A 21751-nucleotide genomic window follows, 5' to 3' on the forward strand; every position below is an offset into this window, starting at 1 on the left:
GCGATGCCATTACGGCCTTATCACTTTATAGCATTCAAGAATCCCTGGCGGAGTTCAAGCCATTACGTAGGCGAAGAGTGGACTCAACCCATATTAAGTCCACTAAAAGATTGTCGTATACTTTTGAAGAGCTAGTGTGTTGGTAGTAGTAACTAGACGTGTGAGGATCGATATTATACCTACATTTCAAAGATATGCCCGATGTATTGATCTGTCTTTGCCACCTCTGAGTAGGTCCACAGAGAGAATGCAGTGACCTCCATTAACAAATTGCGCCACACGCAGGTACTGCGCAACATATCCTGCGCGACGCGCGAGGCGCGGATGTACACAGTGATCAACATCGCCGAGATCGAAGAGTGCGCAAACCGAACCGGCTGTCCCGACGACGGAGCCCTCTTCTACAACACCGACGTCGCCTTCGACCGCAACGGCACCATCGTCGCCAAGTGAGTATCCAATCCAACTGCTGCTGGAGCCTCATCGCAGGCTGACGTAAGTTAGTTGCCATCTGTCGCTTAAGGGGCTCCGGAACGCCCTATACTTGCAATGTTAAAATAACGCTTATAAATTACATCTTTCCTCACAAAGTATTTGAGGTAGGAAGTTGATCTTTTTACAGATTATTTATTGGAATATGGGCTACAACTTAACACAGGGATTTTACAAAATTTTAGTTTTGTTATTAAATATGATTTTTTTCAATTGTAATGAAAATTCACAACATTTTTTGCAATTTTTTATTTATATATTCAAAAATATATAGTTTTTTGGAAAAAGGCTGTGTTAAATTATGCAGAAGGTACTGTGTAACATTTACTGAAAGTTTGAAACAAATATGTTTGGAAGATCCTTAGAAAACATGTAATTAGTATGAGAAAATAAAAGTTTTGGGAATCGAGCGACAAAGATTGGATAAACTTTTTAGTGCATTCCAGGTCCATAGGATGGATTATCTTCATCCTCTGCAAACTCCTCCTCCAGCTTCCTCTTGTTCCTCCTCCTGTTTACTCTTGCTTGTATTTCTAGACTCTTTACAGCCCTGTCTGCAGCCCGAAGGCGTTCCTTGTCTAAAGCAAGCATCGATCGTACCATGTTATAACCCATCTTCATTCCCATATTTCTAAATACCTTGCACCTTACAATGTTGCCATCATTGAAAGTCGCAACAGCATCATACACACCAAAGTGAAGTGTTTCTATTCCAACAAATACAGTCTTGGGGATTCTCGACCATATAACACTATTTACACCTTCATTGGGGTTTTGAGTTTTTCCGTGAATACACTTTTTCAACAGTTCAGGTGCTGCTAAGTCTCTGAAAATAGGTTAGCCACAACACATACTTTATCTCACATCTCTAAAATGTACCTGATGAACACGGACGTTAATAATAACACCATTTGACAGCAGTTTAACAGTGGCACAGTGGGTCACGCCCATGTAGAACACATTTCGAAAAAAATTTAAAAATAGTTATAGTCTTCGGAATTGAATAAATTATCTATCTATTAAAAGGTAATAGTCTGCAGATTCAGTAAACGCAAAAAAGTAAAAATTGAACTTTTCATGATTTTGAGCCTTTCCGGAGCCCCTTAAGGACCAAAACTGTGATTTTGTCGAGACACTGCCTGTAGGCAGCCGTCGCTCCAATTGGCTCTCTTCGACGATGTAAAATCGCTTTAAAGCGTCGAATACCTACAAAATTCACGAAAAAAATTTGAAATTCTCGTGTTGTAGGCTTACAGATTTCTATAGTGCCTCCAATCATGTCAAAAATCTGTTCTTAATTTTAACTGGACCCAGAGGTATGTTAACGTTTTTGAAACTGATGCATTTCTGCGTTCTGGGAAACCGCTTCAAACTTGTCACTTCACGATAGTCTCCTCAAGTTTGCTGCCGGATTCTAAAACCAGCATGTTACGATATTTCTGGAATTTATCTGTCCACCGTCTTCAGCAGAGACGCTGCTCCGGTTGAGTCCCGCTGAAAACGAATGCCAAGGCTGGTAAGTGTCGACCCAAAGACTGGACGTGTGCCGTCCGCAGCAGAACGGCGGCGCCGGCGATGTATTGCACAGAGACTACTCTCAAACGCTCGGGGCAGCCTACCAAAGGACGTTGTGTCTGATTTCATTGTCAGCCAATCTACACTCCTGGAAATGGAAAAAAGAACACATTGACACCGGTGTGTCAGACCCACCATACTTGCTCCGGACACTGCGAGAGGGCTGTACAAGCAATGATCACACGCACGGCACAGCGGACACACCAGGACCCGCGGTGTTGGCCGTCGAATGGCGCTAGCTGCGCAGCATTTGTGCACCGCCGCCGTCAGTGTCAGCCAGTTTGCCGTGGCATACGGAGCTCCATCGCAGTCTTTAACACTGGTAGCATGCCGCGACAGCGTGGACGTGAACCGTATGTGCAGTTGACGGACTTTGAGCGAGGGCGTATAGTGGGCATGCGGGAGGCCGGGTGGACGTGCCGCCGAATTGCTCAACACGTGGGGCGTGAGGTCTCCACAGTACATCGATGTTGTCGCCAGTGGTCGGCGGAAGGTGCACGTGCCCGTCGACCTGGGACCGGACCGCAGCGACGCACGGATGCACGCCAAGACCGTAGGATCCTACGCAGTGCCGTAGGGGACCGCACCGCCACTTCCCAGCAAATTAGGGACACTGTTGCTCCTGGGGTATCGGCGAGGACCATTCGCAACCGTCTCCATGAAGCTGGGCTACGGTCCCGCACACCGTTAGGCCGTCTTCCGCTCACGCCCCAACATCGTGCAGCCCGCCTCCAGTGGTGTCGCGACAGGCGTGAATGGAGGGACGAATGGAGACGTGTCGTCTTCAGCGATGAGAGTCGCTTCTGCCTTGGTGCCAATGATGGTCGTATGCGTGTTTGGCGCCGTGCAGGTGAGCGCCACAATCAGGACTGCATACGACCGAGGCACACAGGGCCAACACCCGGCATCATGGTGTGGGGAGCGATCTCCTACACTGGCCGTACACCACTGGTGATCGTCGAGGGGACACTGAATAGTGCACGGTACATCCAAACCGTCATCGAACCCATCGTTCTACCATTCCTAGACCGGCAAGGGAACTTGCTGTTCCAACAGGACAATGCACGTCCGCATGTATCCCGTGCCACCCAACGTGCTCTAGAAGGTGTAAGTCAACTACCCTGGCCAGCAAGATCTCCGGATCTGTCCCCCATTGAGCATGTTTGGGACTGGATGAAGCGTCGTCTCACGCGGTCTGCACGTCCAGCACGAACGTTGGTCCAACTGAGGCGCCAGGTGGAAATGGCATGGCAAGCCATTCCACAGGACTACATCCAGCGTCTCTACGATCGTCTCCATGGAAGAATAGCAGCCTGCATTGCTGCGAAAGGTGGATATACACTGTACTAGTGCCGACATTGTGCATGCTCTGTTGCCTGTGTCTATGTGCCTGTGGTTCTGTCAGTGTGATCATGTGATGTATCTGACCCCAGGAATGTGTCAATAAAGTTTCCCCTTCCTGGGACAATGAATTCACGGTGTTCTTATTTCAATTTCCAGGAGTGTAATTTCAGTTGCATCCTTATAAACGTTGTCCCAGAAACGTGACATATCTGTCTGAGCTATCAAGGGCTCGTCAAATTTCATCCCGTGCCTTTCGTTTAAACAATGTTCCGCTACTGCCCATTTTTCAGAATGTTGAGCCTCGTGTGACGGCGATGTTCCACACATCTGTCCTGAACTGTGCGAATCGAATGGCCGATTTAAGCCTTGCCACACTGACACGGAATTTTGTATATGCCAGGCTTCCTACAGTCCGAGTAAAATTATTTGATAGTTGACGTCTCTTGCAGCTACGCCGGCCGGGGTGGCCGAGAGGTTCTAGGCGCTTCAGTCTGGAACAGCACGACCGCGACGGTCGCAGGTTCGAATCCTGCCTCGGGCATGGATGTGTGTGATGTCCTTAGGTTAGTTAGATTTAAGTAGTTCTAAGTTCTAGGGAACTGATGACCTCAGATGGCTCTGAGCACCATGGGACTTAACTTCTGAGGTCATCAGTCCCCTAGAACTTAGAACTACTTAAACCTAACTAACCTAAGGACATCACACACATCCGTTCCCGAGGCAGGATTCGAACCTGCGACCGTCGCGGTCGCGCGGTTCCAGACTCCAGCGCCTAGAACCGCTCGACCACTCCGGCCGGCTGACCTCAGATGTTGAGTCCCATAGCGCTCAGAGCCATTTGAACCATCTTGCAGCTACAATGTTGGCAAATCCGTTGCCGCCTGCTGCCCGGTTATAGGCGACACACAAAGATCGTGAGTCGCTTCACAAATGCCGTCAATATGTGACACGGAGGAACGATTGCTTTCTTCACTACGTTATAGACTAACCTCTATGAGCAAACTCGAGACAGAAAAATGTAATAATATGTTTGTTTGCATAGTCATCTTCCGCAGCAAAATTTCAGTTTTAGTGCCAACAGCGAACTGTAATTTCTCGCTGGTAGAAAAATAAAAAAGAATTCATTGCATTTGATGAGATTCGAAACTTTTGTCTACCATTCAGGTAAATATGCTATCTACTACGCTAGGTTCTTGTATTTATTATGATTCTGGTATCCCAGTTGAAACGATTAATTGACAGCCGATCTCTGTGATTATAATAACTGTATAAATGACGCTGAATCGCGTCTTGTGCGAAAGGATCTAATAGTGTTTTTAGCATCGTTGTGTGTGTGTGTGTGTGTGTGTGTGTGTGTGTGTGTGTGTGTGTGTGTGTGTGTGTGTATGTGTGTGAGTGTGTGTGCGCGCGCGTATGTGTTTGTGTGTGTGTGTGTGTGTGTGTGTGTGTGTGTGTGTGTGTGAGTGAGTGCGTACGTGTCTGTGTGTGTGTTGTTTATGGTGTGGTTAACATGTGCCAGACCCAGGATTCGCGATTCAAACTTATCAAGCCCGTGCCAGACCCAGGATTCGCGATTCAAACACATCAAGCTTGAAAACCGGACAAGGTACAGGGAGTGAACTAATTGTTGTGGCAACTCAGGCAACGGCGAACGATTTGGGCGTGACGCCGAGCGCTCTGACTCTGGGAAACCAGCTACAACGAGTGAAGTTCCATCTGTCAAGTAATTTTAATCTGACTATAAGTACCATGTCATCCTTGACAGATCCGAGTAGTCCCCAAATCAGGGAAGGTCAATCTCCTCAAAATTCTTCTAATTTTAAATATTGTCCCCCAGCATAAGATCTTCTTCATGCACCTCCAAGGATGTCCAAACTCCATAGCTCGACGATAATCAGAGAAGCAGTTCTCTGATTATCCGTTTTCCCTAAACAAAGACCAAATTGTGTAAGTTCCTGTGTTAGACTGTCCTCCTCAGAAGTGCTCTGTGTTCCAGAGTCCTAAGAACACCACTGTGTTCATACACTGGCTGGGAACTCTTTGCATGCAGATATCGGCCGATACGTATCGTTGGTGCCCACGCTTTATTACGGGTGGCATCACAACCCCAGTACCTGGGATTGGGAAGGGGGATGGGGAGGGGGGGGGGAGCAGGGCAGCACCTGTGATGGGTGGCGCATGCGCCGTGTATAGTACGGAAACCTATGTAGTACGACGGTTTCCAGCATTGGCATCAGTCTTCCGTGAGACGTAGCTCCAGTAGCGTCCCTCCTGAAGAGGACGAACAAATGAATCGCAGAAATAACGAGTCATGGTGACTTTAGTGTCCCATAGCCAATCCGAGGAGACTACTTAGTATTATTAGGCTGGAAAAGCCTATGCAGTTACATATCACGTCATATCTCTAAAGTTACTGAACTCATTATAATACTATTTCTTTGGTTTATTACCAAACTACCTCACTCGACAATCTTTCCCAAACTGTTGGGTATTGTATTGCGAAAACGGCGTCTTTGCAATTTTGTCAATATGTAACTCATAACAACTCTAACTGCTACAGGAATTGTGCAAAATTTCTGAAGTTAAAAATCTCCTCTTAATTTTATGTAGGGCTGGAGCTATACACTACGTCGTTCAAAACCACCCGTCTTCCGTGTGCCACCTTCTATTATCCATATTTCCGTATACCTGTAGTTTTCTAAGAATTTAGAACATATAGCACCGTTTCACATTGTCAAACGCTTCTTCCAGGTCGACAAATGCTACGAATAGGCCTCGATTTTTCTTAAGTCTTGCATCCAGTAACGTTAGACTCGTGCAACAGCCATCATGTACTCACGCCATTCTCCATCTGCAGGAATGAATTACTCTGCAGATGAGCTCTCATAAGAATGACAAACTAGACTATCAGTCTTGTACCGTTCAATCAAGATGTAACACTTGCCATTCCCATGAGCATAAGATAACAAATCGTGAATCTGCAGTGCCTGCTATTCCTAACCTTCCAACTTTTTCTTTGCGGCCCAGGTATCGCAAGTACAACCTGTTCGTGGAGCCGGGCTTCAACGTGACGGAGATGCCTGAGGCGGTGACCTTCGACACTGACTGGGGCGGCCGAGTGGGACTGCTCACGTGCCAGGACTTCCTCTACCAGGAGCCGGCCAGAACACTCGTGGAAGACCTGCACGTCACAGACATCGCATACCCGGTCGCCTGGTTCAACGAGCTGCCCTTCCTCGTGGGTAAGACAGCACTGGACCTCACCAATTTTGTTTATGTCATTTAATCTGAGGACCTCGGAAAGAAAGGACCCAACAGTTCTACAGAAGCGCATATCTCACCTGTCTACAAGAAGGGTAACTGTATTCCAGTATCATTAATGTGGAACTGCTTGGACCTTTGAGCGTACGCGTTAATTATTAGCGTAATGTACAAGCGGCTCTCCGAAATTGGAAGAACTGTTATAGAGGAGTGGGAATCACTGTCAACGATGTACAGGTATTTTCATTAAGTTTTGCTGACGATCAAGCTACACTACTGGCCATTAAAATTGCTACAACAAAAAGAAATGCAGATGATAAACGGGTATTCATTGGACAAATATATTACATTTTCACGCAGTTTGGGTGCATAGATCCTGAGAAATCAGTACCCAGAACAATCACCTCTGGCCGTAATAACGGCCTTGATACGCCTGGGCATTGAGTCAAACAGAGCTTGGATGGCGTGTCCAGGTACAGCTGCCCATGCAGCTTCAGCACGATACCACAGTTCATCAAGAGTAGTGACTGGCGTATTGTGACGAGCCAGTTGCTCGGCCACCATGGGCCAGACGTATTGAATTGGTGAGAGATCTGGAGAATGTGCTGGCCAGGGCAGCACTCGAACATTTTCTGTATCCAGAAAGGCCCGTACAGGACCTGCAACATGCGATCGTGCATTATGCTGCTGAAATGTAGGGTTTCGCAGGAATCGAATGAAGGGTAGAGCCACGGGTCGTAACACATCCTAAATGTAACGTCCACTGTTGAAAGTGCCGTCAATGCGAACAAGAGGTGACCGACACGTGTAACTAATGGCACCCCATACCATCACGCCGGGTGATACGCCAGTATGGCGATAGCGAATACACGCTTCCAATGTGTTTTCACCACGATGTCGCCAAACACGGATGCGACCATCATGATGCTGTAACCAGAACCTGGATTCATCCGAAAAAATGACATTTCGCCATTCGTACACCCAGGTTCGTCGTTGAGTACACCATCGCAGGCGCTCCTGTCTGTGATGCAGCGTCAAGGATAACCGCAGCTACGGTCTCCGAGCTGATAGTCCATGCTGTTGCAAACGTCGTCGAACTGTTCGTGCAAATGGTTGTTGTCTTGCAAACGTCCCCATGTGTTGACTCAGGGATCGAGACGTGGCTGCACGATCCGTTACAGCCATGCGGATAAGATGCGTGTCATCTCGACTGCTAGTGATTCGGGGCCGTTGGGATCCAGCACGGCGTTCCGTATTACCCTCCTAATCCTACCGATTCCATATTCTGCTAACAGTCATTGGATCTCGACCAACGCGAGCAGCAATGTCGCGATACGATAAACCGCGATAGGCTGCAATCCGATCTTTATCAAAGTCGGAAATGTGATGGTACACGAGGCAGCACAACAATGTTTCACCAGGCAACGCCGGTCAACTGCTGATTGTGTATGAGAAATCGGTAGGAAACTTTCCTCGTGTCAGCACGTTGGAGGTGTCGTCACCGGCGCCAACCTTCTGTGAATGCTCCGAAAAGCTAATCATTTGCATATCACAGCATCTTCTTCCTGTCGGTGAAATTTCGCGTCTGTAGCACGTCATCATCGTGGTGTAGCAATTTTAATGGTCAGTAGTGTATTATATACCCACTCCCCTCTCCAACTCGTAGAAGCTTGTAATAGGAATTTCCGAACACCCTGTAGAAATCTTCACAGTTGTGACACCTCTGGCGTCCCTCCCAAGCTTAGGCTGACGTAGTGCGTCCGTTGTTGCAGCGACGTCGGTGCAGGCCGGGTGGTCGGCGGCGCGACGCGTCTCCGTGCTGGCGGCGGGGCTGCACCGGCCGCGCGCCGGCAACGCGGGCAGCGGCGTCTACCAGTCGGGCGGGCGGCCCCTCGTCGCGGCGCTGCCCACCGCGGACAACGTGGGCGCCGGACAGCTGCTCATCGCGCCCGTCCCCATCACCGTGAGTCGCCTCCTCGCCCGCTCCTCTGTACCGACACTGACCTCTGCCACCAGACACAGTGGCCGCGTCTGTATGAATTGTGCTTGTGTGAGCACGTATGTACAGGGCTATTACAAATGATTGAAGCGATTTCATAAATTCACTGTAGTTCCATTGATTGACATATGGTCACGACACACTACAGATACGTAGAAAAACTCATAAAGTTTTGTTCGGCTGAAGCCGCACTTCAGGTTTCTGCCGTCAGAGCGCTCGAGAGCGCAGTGAGTCAAAATGGTGACAGGAGCCGAGAAAGCGTATGTCGTGCTTGAAATGCACTCACATCAGTCAGTCATAACAGTGCAACGACACTTCAGAACGAAGTTCAACAAAGATCCACCAACTGCTAACTCCATTCGGCGATGGTATGCGCAGTTTAAAGCTTCTGGATGCCTCTGTAAGGGGAAATCAAAGGGTCGGCCTGCAGTGAGCGAGGAAACGGTTGAACGCGTGCGGGCAAGTTTCGCGCGTAGCCCACCGAAAATTGGCTCATGTCACAACTGGAGACCGACAGCGCCGACTTCATCTTTCAACAAGATGGTGCTCCACCGCACTTCCATCATGATGTTCGGCATTTCTTAAACAGGAGATTGGAAAACCGATGGATCGGTCGTAGTGGAGATCATGATCAGCAATTCATGTCATGGCCTCCACGCTCTCCCGACTTAACCCCATGCGATTTCTTTCTGTGGGGTTATGTGAAAGATTCAGTGTTTAAACCTCCTCTACCAAGATACGTGCCTGAACTGCGAGCTCGCATCAACGATGCTTTCGAACTCATTGATGGGGACATGCTGGGCCGAGTGTGGGAGGAACTTGATTATCGGCTTGATGTCTGCCGAATCACTAAAGGGGCACATATCGAACATTTCTGAATGCCTAAAAAAGTTTTTGAGTTTTTGTATGTGTGTGCAAAGCATTGTGAAAATATCTCAAATAATAAAGTTATTGTAGAGCTGTGAAATCGCTTCAATCATTTGTAATAACCCTGTATGTCTTCCCCACTGCCGGAAAAAAATTAGCACTCCCTTTTAAAGATTTACAGTTCATTGTTGCAACAGTGCATGTGGAGTACATGAAATGATTATACAGGGCGAGTCAAAAGTCCTTGGACAGCTTCATAAGTTGGAAGATTAAAGCCAAAATAGAAATGTGATGATGGGAACATGGGTTTGACGTGGGGCCGCAACTTTCGGAGCGAATGTCATTCATGACCGCCATCTTGAAACCCGCCATTTTTGATTCAAGTCTTTTTTTAAATGGGAATGGAGGTGTATGACACATCAGGTAACACCCGCTTGAGCTCTGTAATTGAATGGTGTAATTTGATTTTGTCTATCTTGTACAGTTTAGAAGTTATTAATGTTCAAAGTTACCTTGATACTGACTCATGTCTCTCTTTGTTCCAGCTGATCTAAAATGGTATGAAGGTAATTTCCCAGCTTTGAACATTTATAACCTCTAAACTGTACAAGATAGACAAAAACAAATTACACCACTAAATTCCAGAGCTCAAGCGAGTGTTATTTGATGCGTCATACACACCCCCTTTCCTTTTTAAAAAATGACTTGAATCCAAAACGGCGGATTTCAAGACGGCTGGCGTGAATGACAGTCATTCAAAAAATTGCGACCCCACATCATACCTATATTCCCATCATTACATTTCAATTTTCCCTTTGATTTTCCAACTTATGAACGTGTCCAAGGACTTTTGACTCGCCCTGTATAATCATTTCATGTACTCCACATGCACTGTTGCAACAATGAACTGGATATCTTTAAAAGGGAGTGCTAATTTTTTTCCGGCAGTGGGGAAGACATACATACGTGCTCACACAAGCACAATTCATACACACGCGGCCACTGTGTCTGGCGGCCTATATTTACAGACCAATACCGCGAGTTGTTCTGAGGTACCAGGTATTGACAAAACGAAAATCCCCATTCATGTGCGAGTAAAAAATAAATGCCCAGTCTTTGTAAGCGGTAACATCCGTCAAGTATCTGGGAGTGACTATACGAAATGATCTCAAATGGAACGATCAGATTACACAAGTAACGGATAAGATGAACTCCAGATTGCGGTTTACTGGTGGAATCCTGAAGCGATGCAGTCCTTCAATAAATTGCTTAGAATACTTTAGTTCGTCCAGTCTTATTGTTCGTCTGTATGGAACCTTTACCAGTTTGATTCAAGAGACTGAGAAGGTCCAAAGAAGAGCGGCAAGATTCGTGACTGGTACAATTTAGCCAACGCGAGAGCGTTACAAATCTCATAGAAAGTTTGAAGTGGGACACACTTGCAGATAGACGGCGCGCTAAACGGAAGGGGCTGCTCACTAAATTCCAAAATCCGATCTTCGCCAAGGATGTAGAGCATATATTATTACCACCAACTTTCAAATCGCACAATTATCACCATTCAAAGATAAGGGAATTAGAGCTCGTACTGAGGCGTTCAGACAGTCGTTTTTCCCTCGAACGATCCGCGAGTGGAGCTGAGGCGGGGGGGGGGGGGGGGGGGGGGAGGGGGGAATTATGACTTTGGCGCGAATACTGCCCTCCGCCACACACCGGTAGGTGGCTAGCGGAGTATAGATGTAGATGTAGATCCAAGCTGAAACACCCATGTTAGTACGTGGCGTAGCCTCCACAGATAGCAATGCAGGCCCTCAGTCTACTATCCGATCAACCATATTAATGGCGAATACTGTCCTGGGACATGTGACGCCACTCCTGCTCGACCCATTCACGTAGTTCTGTAAGAGCTGTTGGTCGACAGGTCGCATGAGTCACTTCTCGTCCCATCGCATCCCACATGCTAGATTGGAGACAAGTCTGGATATTGTGCTGCTGCAGATCTTGCAGAGCACGTTTTCACGAGAGGTGTGTGGGCGAGCATTATCGTGTTGGTACAACACATCGCCTTCCTCCTACAAGAACAGCAAAAGAACGGGTCTAACAACATTATGCACGTACCGAGCGCTGGTTAGCGTACTCTCCAGAAACACCAAAAGTAGACAGAGTTTTGTCTTATCACATACCAGACCATAAGGCCTGGGTGGCGCCAGTCGGTCTTGGACAAAGCAACTCTACGAGACAGTACTTACCAGGTCTACATCGTACGCACGAACGACCATCACTCGCACGCAGGCATAATCTGCTTTCATCGCTGAAGACCGCAGGGCGCCATTCCAACTTGCAAATGATCCTCTAACGGCACCAGTCGAACCGTGCACGTCAGTGGTGTTGCGTGAATGGTACATGGGCTACAGGTGTGCGTGCCCGTACTCCCACTGCTAATAACCATTTCACAACAGTTCATGTTGTGAAAAACAATGACGAAACTTACTTTCAGAATGTCTCTCGTATCACATTTTCATCACACCCTTGAACCTTTCTGTTATTATCGTTATATCTTCAGCGATCAGTAGATTTAGTAGCAGGGGCGAAAACAGCATCCCAGTCCTACACCATTTTAAAGCTGAGTACTTCGTTCTCGACCTTGCATACTTACAGTACAGGCACACAAAAAATTACAATTTCAGAAAAAAACTGGATGATTTATTCAAGAAAAAGAGCTTCACACACACTGACAAAGTAGATATCGCATCGGTGCACTTCTGGCCCTTATACAAACAGCTACTGGGCTTGGCATTGTTGGATGTCCTCCTGAGGGGCATCGTGCCAAATCCTGTCCAACTGCGCGTTAGATCGTTACAATTCCGAGCCGGTTGGAGGACCCTGCAGATAATGCTGCAGACGTTCTCAACTGGGGAGAGATCCGGCAACTCTGTTGGCCAAGGTGGGTTGTGGCAAGCGCGAAGACAACAACAGAAACTCTCGCAGTGTGGGAGCGGGCATTATCCTACTGAAGTGTAAGCCCAGGGTGGCTTGTCATGAAGGGCAACGACACGTACTCGCTGGTCATCGCGACTCAGTTCCGAGTGGGACTCACGAATGAAAACATTTTTACTTCAGTCGTTGTTTACAGACCGAAGTGTGTTTGGAGATGCGCTGCACAACGATGGGATACCAAGCTCACTGTCTCTTGCCGTGTAGTAGTATACTACTGGCCATTAAAATTGCTACACCAAGAAAAATGCAGATGATAAACGAGTATTCATTGGACAAATATATTATACTAGAATTGACATGTGATTACATTTTCACGCAATTTGATTTGGGAGCATAGATCCTGAGAAACCAGTACCCAGAACAACCACCTCTGGCCGTATTAACGGTCTTGGTACGTCTCGGCATTGAGTCAAACAGAGCTTGCATAGCGTGTACAGGTGCAGCTGCCCATGCAGCTTCAACACAATACTGCAGTTCATCAAGAGTAGTCACTGGCGTATTGTGACGAGCCAGTTGATCGGCCACCATTGACCAGACGTTTTCAATTGGTGAGAGATCTGGAGAATGTGCTTACCAGGGCAGCAGCCGAACATTTTCTGTATCCAGAAAGGCCCGTACAGGATCTGCAACATGCGGTCGTGCATTATCCTGCTGAAATGTGGGTTTTCGCAGGGATCGAATGAAGGGTACAGCCACGGGTCGTAACACATCTGAAATGTAACGTCCACTGTTCAAAGTGCCGTCAATGCGAACAAGAGGTGACCGAGACGTGTAACCAATGGCACCCCATACCATCACGCCGGGTGATACGCCAGTATGGCGATGACGAATACACGCTTCCGATATGCGTTCACTGCGATGTCGCCAAACACGGATGCGACCGTCATGATGCTGTAATCAGAACCTGGATTCATCCGAAAAAATGACGTTTTGTCATTCGTGCACCGAGGTTCGTCGTTGAGTACACCATCGCAGGCGCTCCTGTCTATGATGCAGCGTCAAGGGTAACCGCAGCCACGATCTCCGAGCTGATAGTCCATGCTGTTGCAAACGTCGTCGAACTGTTCGTGCAGACGGTTGTTGTCTTGCAAACGTCCCCATGTGTTGACTCAGGGATCGAGACGTGGCTGCACGATCCGTTACAGCCATGCGGATAAGACGCCTGTCATCTCGACTGCTAGTGATACGAGGCCGTCGGGATCCAGCACGGCGTTCCGTATTACCCTCCTGAACCCACCGATTCCATATTGGATCTCGACCAACGCGAGCAGCAATGTCGCGATACGATAAACCGCAATCGTGATGGGATTTATCAAAGTCGGAAACGTGATGGTACGCCTTTCTCCTCCTTACACGAGGCATCACAACAACGTTTCACCAGACAACGCCGGTCAGCTGCTGTTTGTGTATGAGAAATCGGTTGGAAACGTTCCTCATGTCAGCACGTTGTAGGTAGCTCCGAAAAGCTAATCATTTCCATATCACAGCATCTTCTTCCTCTCGGTTAAATTTCGCGTCTGTAGCACGTCATCTTCGTGGTGTAGCAATTTTAATGGCCAGTTGTGTATTTAAGGTCAGTGATTGACGGTCAATGGCTCTCCGAAATGACCAGTGCACTGTTCTAAGAGGGTCATTAACATGCATGTGAGGCTATGCATGTGTACAAAACTGCCTGTACATGGGAAATAAGGTGTTTGTTTCTGAGGGCGACATCTTTAGAGGGATGTCTCTCAGTTTCCGGCAGTATGTACTGACTTGGCAGAAAATCCTAAGAAATTTTGGTCTTATAGCAAAGCGGTAGGTGGATCAAAACAAAATGTCCAGACAATCTGTGACCAAAATGGTACTGAAACAGAGGATGACAGACTAAAGGCCGAAATACTAAATGTCTTTTTCCAAAGCTGTTTCACAGAGGAAGACTGCAATGTAGTTCCTTCTCTAGATTGTCGCACAGATGACAAAATGGTAGATATCGAAATAGACGACAGAGGGATAGAGAAACAATTAAAATCGCTCAAAAGAGGAAAGTCCGCTGGACCTGATGGGATACCAGTTCGATTTTACACAGAGTACGCGAAGGAACTTGCCCCCCCTTCTTGCAGCGGTGTACCGTAGGTCTCTAGAAGAGCGTAGCGTTCCAAAGGATTGGAAAAAGGAACAGGTCATCCCCGTTTTCAAGAAGAGACGTCGAACAGATGTGCAGAACTATAGACCTATATATCTAACGTCGATCAGTTGTAGAATTTTGGAACACGTATTATGTTCGTGTATAATGACTTTTCTGGAGATTAGAAATCTACTCTGTAGGAATCAGCATGGGTTTCGAGAAAGACGGTCGTGTGAAACCCAGCTCGCGCTGTTCGTCCACGAGACTCAGAGGGCCATAGACAGGGGTTCACAGGTAGATGCCGTGTTTCCTGACTTCCGCAAGGCGTTCGATACAGTTCCCCACAGTCGTTTAGTGAACAAAGTAAGAGCATATGGACTATCAGACCAATTGTGTGATTGGATTGAAGAGTTCCTAGATAACAGAACGCAGCATGTCATTCTCAATGGAGAGAAGTCTTCCCAAGTAAGAGTGATTTCAGGCGTGCCGAAGGGGAGTGTCATAGGACCGTTGCTATTCATAAATGATCATGTGGATAACATCGGAAGTTCACTGAGGCTTTTTGCGGATGATGCTGTGGTATATCGAGAGGTTGTAACAATGGAAAATTGTACTGAAATGCAGGAGGATCTGCAGCGAATTGACGCATGGTGCAGGGAATGACAATTGAATCTCAATGTTGACAAGTGTAATGTGCTGCGAATACATAGAAAGAAAGATCCCTTATCATTTAGCTACAATATAGCAGGTCAGCAACTGGAAGCAGTTAATGCCATAAATTATCTGGGAGTACGCATTAGGAGGTATTTGAAGTGGAATGGTCATATGGGATTGATCGTCGGTGAAGCGGATGCCAGACTGAGATTCATTGGAAGAATCCTAAGGAAATGCAATCTGAAAACAAAGGAAGTAGGTTATAGTACGCTTGTTCGCCCGCTGCTTGAATACTGCTCAGCAGTGTGGGATCCGTACCAGATAGGGTTGATGGAAGAGATAGAGAAGATCCAACGGAGAGCAGCGCGCTTCGTTACAGGATCATTTAGTAATCGCGAGAGTGTAGCGGAGATGATAGGTAAACTCCAGTGGAAGACTCTGCATGGGAGACGCTCAGTAGCTCCGTACGGGCTTTTGTTGAAGTTTCGAGAACATACATTCACCGAAGAGTCAAGCAGTATATTGCTCCCTCCTACGTATATCTCGCGAAGAGACCATGAGGATAAAATCAGAGAGATTAGAGCCCACACAGAGGCATACCGACAATCCTTCTTTCCACGGACAATACGACGGGCGCTGATAACCTCGCTGTTGTGCGCCCTAAAACACTAATCATCATCATCATCATCACGAACAATACGAGACTGGAATAGAAGGGAGAACCGATAGAGGTACCCAAGGTACTCTCCGCCACACACCGTCAGGTGGCTTGCGGAGTATGGATGTAGATGTAGATGTAGATGTGTGACGACAGTCGTTGCGGTTACAGCGCGCCCCGCCACTGGAGACGCGGCCGACGGCTGCGCCGCCAGCGCCTCTGCCGGTGCGTGCGTCGCACATCCACGTGAAGACGAGCGAGGCGGGCGACCTGCTGCTGTACCAGGACTACCTGGCGCCGTACCACGCGGTCGAGCTGCTGCCCGGCGCCAAGCACGCGGTGCGCATCTGCCACGCGGGCGACGCCTCGGTGGGCGCCGCCACCTTCTGCTGCGACGTCGACGCCGAGATCGACATGTCGACGCCGCCCCCTAGCTCCCTCCTCCCCTACCGCTACATGGCCGGCATCTTCAGCGGCGTGCGCAACTTCGGCGGAGTCAAGACCGCCGGCATCAAGGTGAGCGTGCGCGCTGCCCGGCAACCTGGCGCGCTCCTTCACACTTCTACTGTTGCGACCAGGGAAAGACCGTCTATTCCCGCAGCACTACAGGCCGATTAGCCTCTTGCCAACTCTCAGCAGGATCTATGAGTGCCTCCTGCTAAGACCCATACAAGAACATATTACCAGAGAGCAAATTCTGCCGGATTTCCAATTCGGGTTCCGGCAGAACCACTCTGCCCCACAACAGGTCATGAGAGTTGAATCAGCCACAGAGGGCTTCAACCACAGAGGCTACTGCGGGATAGTGCTACTAGACGTAGCCAAAGCCTTTGATTCAGCATGGCAGGGCTTCACAACATACGTGCTCGCGGAGCAAGCTGTGAGCAGCAAGGCGCGAGCACGGAGCAGCGTGAGCACGCTACCCCCACTACCGGACCAGAGCGAGAGTGGGGAGAGTCACGTGGGGTACACAACAGCTGCCGCCAGTCAATGTAAATCCGCGGCTACCTGCAGGGATATCACTCAAGAATTATTACTGCGACAAATGAAACAAATAAAGGAGAATGTATGACACATAATTTTATTAGCTTAGTGTATGCCTCTACCATCTGTAGACACTGAAACTAAAGAATTCCACGACAATCATATATTTTCAACACTTTCTTCAACACTACTTAAAATATCACCTCCAGTTGTAGTGTTCTTCATGGCTACTACATCGAGGAGCTCCTCCCTCACCTGAAGATCTCTATTAACACCTCTACTAAATATGGCAAGCTGCGCTGTTCCAGTGATATCAACACTTTCGTCCAGAGCTAGAGAATACGCCATAAAATCTTTACAGATATTTGCAAGCTGGCTCTGGACGTCGTCTGCCATGTCCTGTATGCGACGCATAATGGTCATGTTAGATAATGGCACAATCCGAAACTGTTCAACTTGAGATGGACACAAATGTTCCGCTGCAACTACCAAACATTATTTTATTAAATCGCCATCAGTGAAGGGGCGCAGGGATTTTGCTAAAAGCAAAGCAATTTTGTAACTCACTCTGAGAGCTGCCTCAGTTGATTTTTCTTCGTCGTCCAGATCTTCTTCGGATAGCTTCCTTTTAAGTTTAATAACTTCCTGTGCACGATCTGGTCCATCACATTTTCCACGTCCGTAGTCTTTCGCGTGGTACGACATATAATGTCGCTGCAAATTATATTTCGTAAAAGAATTCAGCGTTTTGTGACATACTAAACATTTTGCAACACCATCCTTTTCTGTAAACAGATAAAATTCCTCCCAATGGGGGTTGAACTGCGAAAGCATGGTTGGGGTTACACAACGGCGACTTGACATGATTCTTAACCAGTGAAGTGACTGTTAGAGCTGATCGTAGCACTTTAAACGTTACACAGTCGGCGCGAATTGAATAGGCACGCTGCGGCCCTATTCAAACGTGCGCGCGCATTTCCCCTCCCTCCCCCCCCCTCCCTACTAGGCGACCTTGCACTTGCTCGCGAGCACGTGCCTGAGCAGACGCGAGTACTCGCGCTCAAAATCGGCCAGTTGTTAAGCCCTGTAGTATGGCATAGAGGGCTACTCTACAAATTGTACACACAAGGGTTTCCCGGTAGCATAGTTCAGCTGATCAAAAGCTATCTCATCAATAGGACTTTCTCCGTCAAAGTAGAAATTGCCACCTCCACCAAAAGGCGTATTCGTGCTGGGGTGCCACAGGTATCGGTCCTGGGGCCCGTTTTGTACAGTTTGTACACTGCGGACACTCCAACGGCCCCCCTGGTGCACACTGTGCAGTACGCGGACGACACAGCCTTCTACACTAGAGATGGGCAAAACTGTTCTTTTCAGAGATTGGATCAGAACTGTTCACTCCCTGAAATGAATTAACTCTTTTTCATGACTCACCACTCATTTACAATAGAAAATAAATGGAAGGCACATTGCCCTTTAAACTTGGTTTATTCCAGTACTATACCTGTATTTTGATCTTATTTGATCCTATTTTGAAGTAACACAGATAATGAGTAAGAATTTTGTATTGTTTATTGAAATTTCCATGATATGACAAAGTTTTGGATTATTGATTTATTTTGCACTATCGTGGTTTTTTGGGTGATCGGAAAATGTTGTAACTTGAGATTTACATTAACAATATATTTGGCTATAATGTATTAAAATTTCATTAACCTCATACAAATACATCGCAAGCCATATATTTTTAAAGTGAACGTTTCCTTCCGAAGACGCCTAAAATCGCAAAATCCGTACCAGAATAAGAAAAAAAATATAAATTTGACTGTAAAACGAAAGTGCTGCATATAGCCGTACGCAGAATAAAACAAGGAAAATATTGGTGTATCACATTTTGCGATACGTTTATCGGTTCGCTCGTAATTAAAGCGTAAATTCGAGTGTCCATAATAAAAATCCTATAGTAAGAGGAGTCGTCAGGAACCTAATCTAATCAGTTTAAACAAAGAAAAATAAAATAAAAACAATTGATGTATACATAACATAATAATGTAATATACATAGCGGTATTACTACGAAGAACAATATCCAGTAGAGACGAACTCCGATGCAGAGGCGCTGAGTCGAGCAGGTCGAGCCGCGAGCTGTATTACTGCGTGAGCTGAGACCGCAGAGACCAGAGTGACACCTGAGTCGCTTTTCTCAACGCTCTGGCTAGAGTCGAGACGGTGGGGCGAGCGTTGAGCGGGTGAGTTCCGAGGGAGGGGGGGAGCGGTGAACTCACCCGCTCCGAGACAAATCGTCCGTTCCCTTGCGAGCAGGTTGTTGCAAGTAGTTCCTATGTTATCCGCTAGGTGGCTCTCTGTCCTGTTGCTCGCATCAACTGCCCAGAGGGCAGGACGTGCGACTGAAACGATCGCCGACAGAGTGCGATGCGAAGTTACGCTGCGCCAGACACTGCAGGCGGCAGACGACGCACAGAGACGGCACGGCATATGTGAAACACAAAATCCAATGGGGCACTGCACAATGCAGGCAGCCAAGGTAGAAGCAGGGCAGAGGCCGGCGCTGGCTGTGTTGTGTGGCGTGCACTGTGCTCTGACCAGCAGAGGCGCTGCTGATATGCTCCGTCTCTCTCTCTCTCTCTCTCTCTCTCTCTCTCTCTCTCTCTCTCTCTCTCTCTCTCTGCCGTGGGAAACGTTTGGAGCTACCGTTCTTTTTTTCTGAATCACTGATTGTTCACTCCTTTGAAAGATGCAACTCTATGCATTATTTCAAGAGCGGATCCCCCATCTCTATTCTACACGAGAAATGCGTACAAGGACCTGGTCATTCGTGGGCTACAAAGGGTTTTAGACGACACAGAAACCTGGGCCCGTCACTGGCGCATCACCATCAACTCTGAAAAGTCGCAGGCAATGTTGATTACCCGCAGGCTTGGAAGGCGCAAACCTCCTCAACGTCCCCCCCCCCCCCCTCCACTTTCAGCTAAACGGAACCCAACTCCCCTGGTGCAGAACCGCCAAGTACCTTGACGTAACCTCGGACTCTCGTCTTATGTGGAAACCCCACTTAAACGAGGTCCACAGGAAGGTCTGCGCCAGAATGTCCATCCTATACCCTATCCTGAACTCAACCAGCTCCCTTCCCTGCCCGGTAGCAGTAAATGTGTACCAGTCCCTGATCCGGCCAGTGATGGAATATGTGTGCCCTGTCTGGGGATTGTGGCAAAGCAGCACCTGGACAAACTCCAGAGGCTGCAGAACCGCGCCCTCTGGAGGGCACTGCATTTACCTCTTGGATTCCCCACAGACGATCTGCACGCCGCAGCCGAAATCCCACTCCTGAGAGAGAGTTTCCAGGATCTGGCAAGGACCTTCTATGAGGGTTCTTCCAGATCGGGAAACGCCCTCATCCACTCCCTAGGTCAGTATGACATGTCCCACGACAAGCACAAGCGCCCTATGATGATCTTCGACGATTAAGTCGAAGAGAAAATCCCAATACCAAATCCCAAATCCTGCTCCTTGCACCAAACATCTCACCAACCGCAGGCAAATACCAGACACATACAGAACAGTCATCACATATCACAGACACCAAAAAAGTACAGAAAAAAAATCATACACACACGTACACAGGGGAGTAAAAGCCGAAAGGCTACAAACTCCCCCTCACACTTCCCCAAAGAGGGGAAAGTAAAAGATGAGAGCAGCAGTCGTTCTCTCTAACAAAGAGGTGGCGACATAATAAGAAATGATGAATAATATTTATTAAGAGTAGGTCACAAATGGTACATTTTATTAAGTACAAGTTTTTTACTGCACTATTTACTTATTTACTGATACTGATACAAGTTACACGACAAGGTTGTTTCGGCATTTTGCCATAGTCAAATGTGAATCCCCTGACCAGGACAAGCATCAAAGGATTGAGGTAAACATACGTTGTAATGTCCAGTTGTGTGAAATATATCAGTAAGAAATCCGATCAAGTATGAACCATTTCCTACTCATGGAAGCAATAATACTTACTGAATTTCTTTCGTGAATCAAAACAATTTACAGTAAAGGTGTTATGAATAGAATGAGTATGTTAAGGCGATGTGGGAGTTTATTGGAGGCAGAATAAATGTGCATAATGAACAGGGTAGTGACTGATGAGTTGGTGCAAACAATTGAGGAAACAATGGATGAAATTTGTGCAATGTCTCCACACTCTTCAGTATTCTTTTGTATGGGGCACTCACAGAAACATTGGGATACCAGAAACTGTGCACAAAATGGGTCCCAAAACAGCTGACAGCAGCATACAAAAAACTGAGTCAGTAGCGCCTGCAAGTTGCTTGAGCAACTTGAACTGAAAAGTGAGGATTTTCTGAGCTCTATTGTGGCTGCAGATGAAACGTGGGTGGCTCTCGCCTGAGACAAAAAGAACAGTTGTCACAGTTTGGTCACACCAATTCCCCATCTGCCAAAGAAATACAAAATCACAAGTTTATGGAAAAAAGATCATGATCTCAGCGATTTTGGTTGAATTTCTGCCTCAGGGGAGACTATCAATGCACAATATTGTGCAGCCCTAAAAATCTCAAAACAAAGAGAGGGAAATGCTGTTGAGAGAGCTGTGCTTGTTGCACAGCAACGTCCGTCCATACACAGCCTAAGCCACCACCAAGGTGCTGTTGGGCTCATTTGGTTAGGATGTTTTGATGTATTCCCCTGACTTGGCACCTTCAGATTATTATCTTTTTATCTCCCTGAAGCCACACGTGAGTGGAATAAAAGCTCAAACAAAGATAAGGTACAGGAAG

At 47.4% G+C, this 21751-nt stretch overlaps 1 protein-coding gene across 1 annotated transcript in view; it reads left to right on the forward strand.

The window, feature by feature from the left end:
• Nucleotides 1-21751, forward strand: part of LOC126101614 (vanin-like protein 3) — a 160831-nt gene that overhangs the window by 118975 nt on the left and 20105 nt on the right. Inside the window, exons 5-8 of the mRNA XM_049912296.1 lie at nucleotides 286-449; nucleotides 6439-6653; nucleotides 8445-8635; nucleotides 16126-16470. Coding sequence (XP_049768253.1) covers nucleotides 286-449; nucleotides 6439-6653; nucleotides 8445-8635; nucleotides 16126-16470 — 915 coding nt within the window. The remainder of the gene's footprint in view (nucleotides 1-285; nucleotides 450-6438; nucleotides 6654-8444; nucleotides 8636-16125; nucleotides 16471-21751) is intronic.

Source organism: Schistocerca cancellata, chromosome 9, assembly GCF_023864275.1.
Source record: "Schistocerca cancellata isolate TAMUIC-IGC-003103 chromosome 9, iqSchCanc2.1, whole genome shotgun sequence".
Lineage (NCBI taxonomy): Eukaryota > Metazoa > Arthropoda > Insecta > Orthoptera > Acrididae > Schistocerca > Schistocerca cancellata.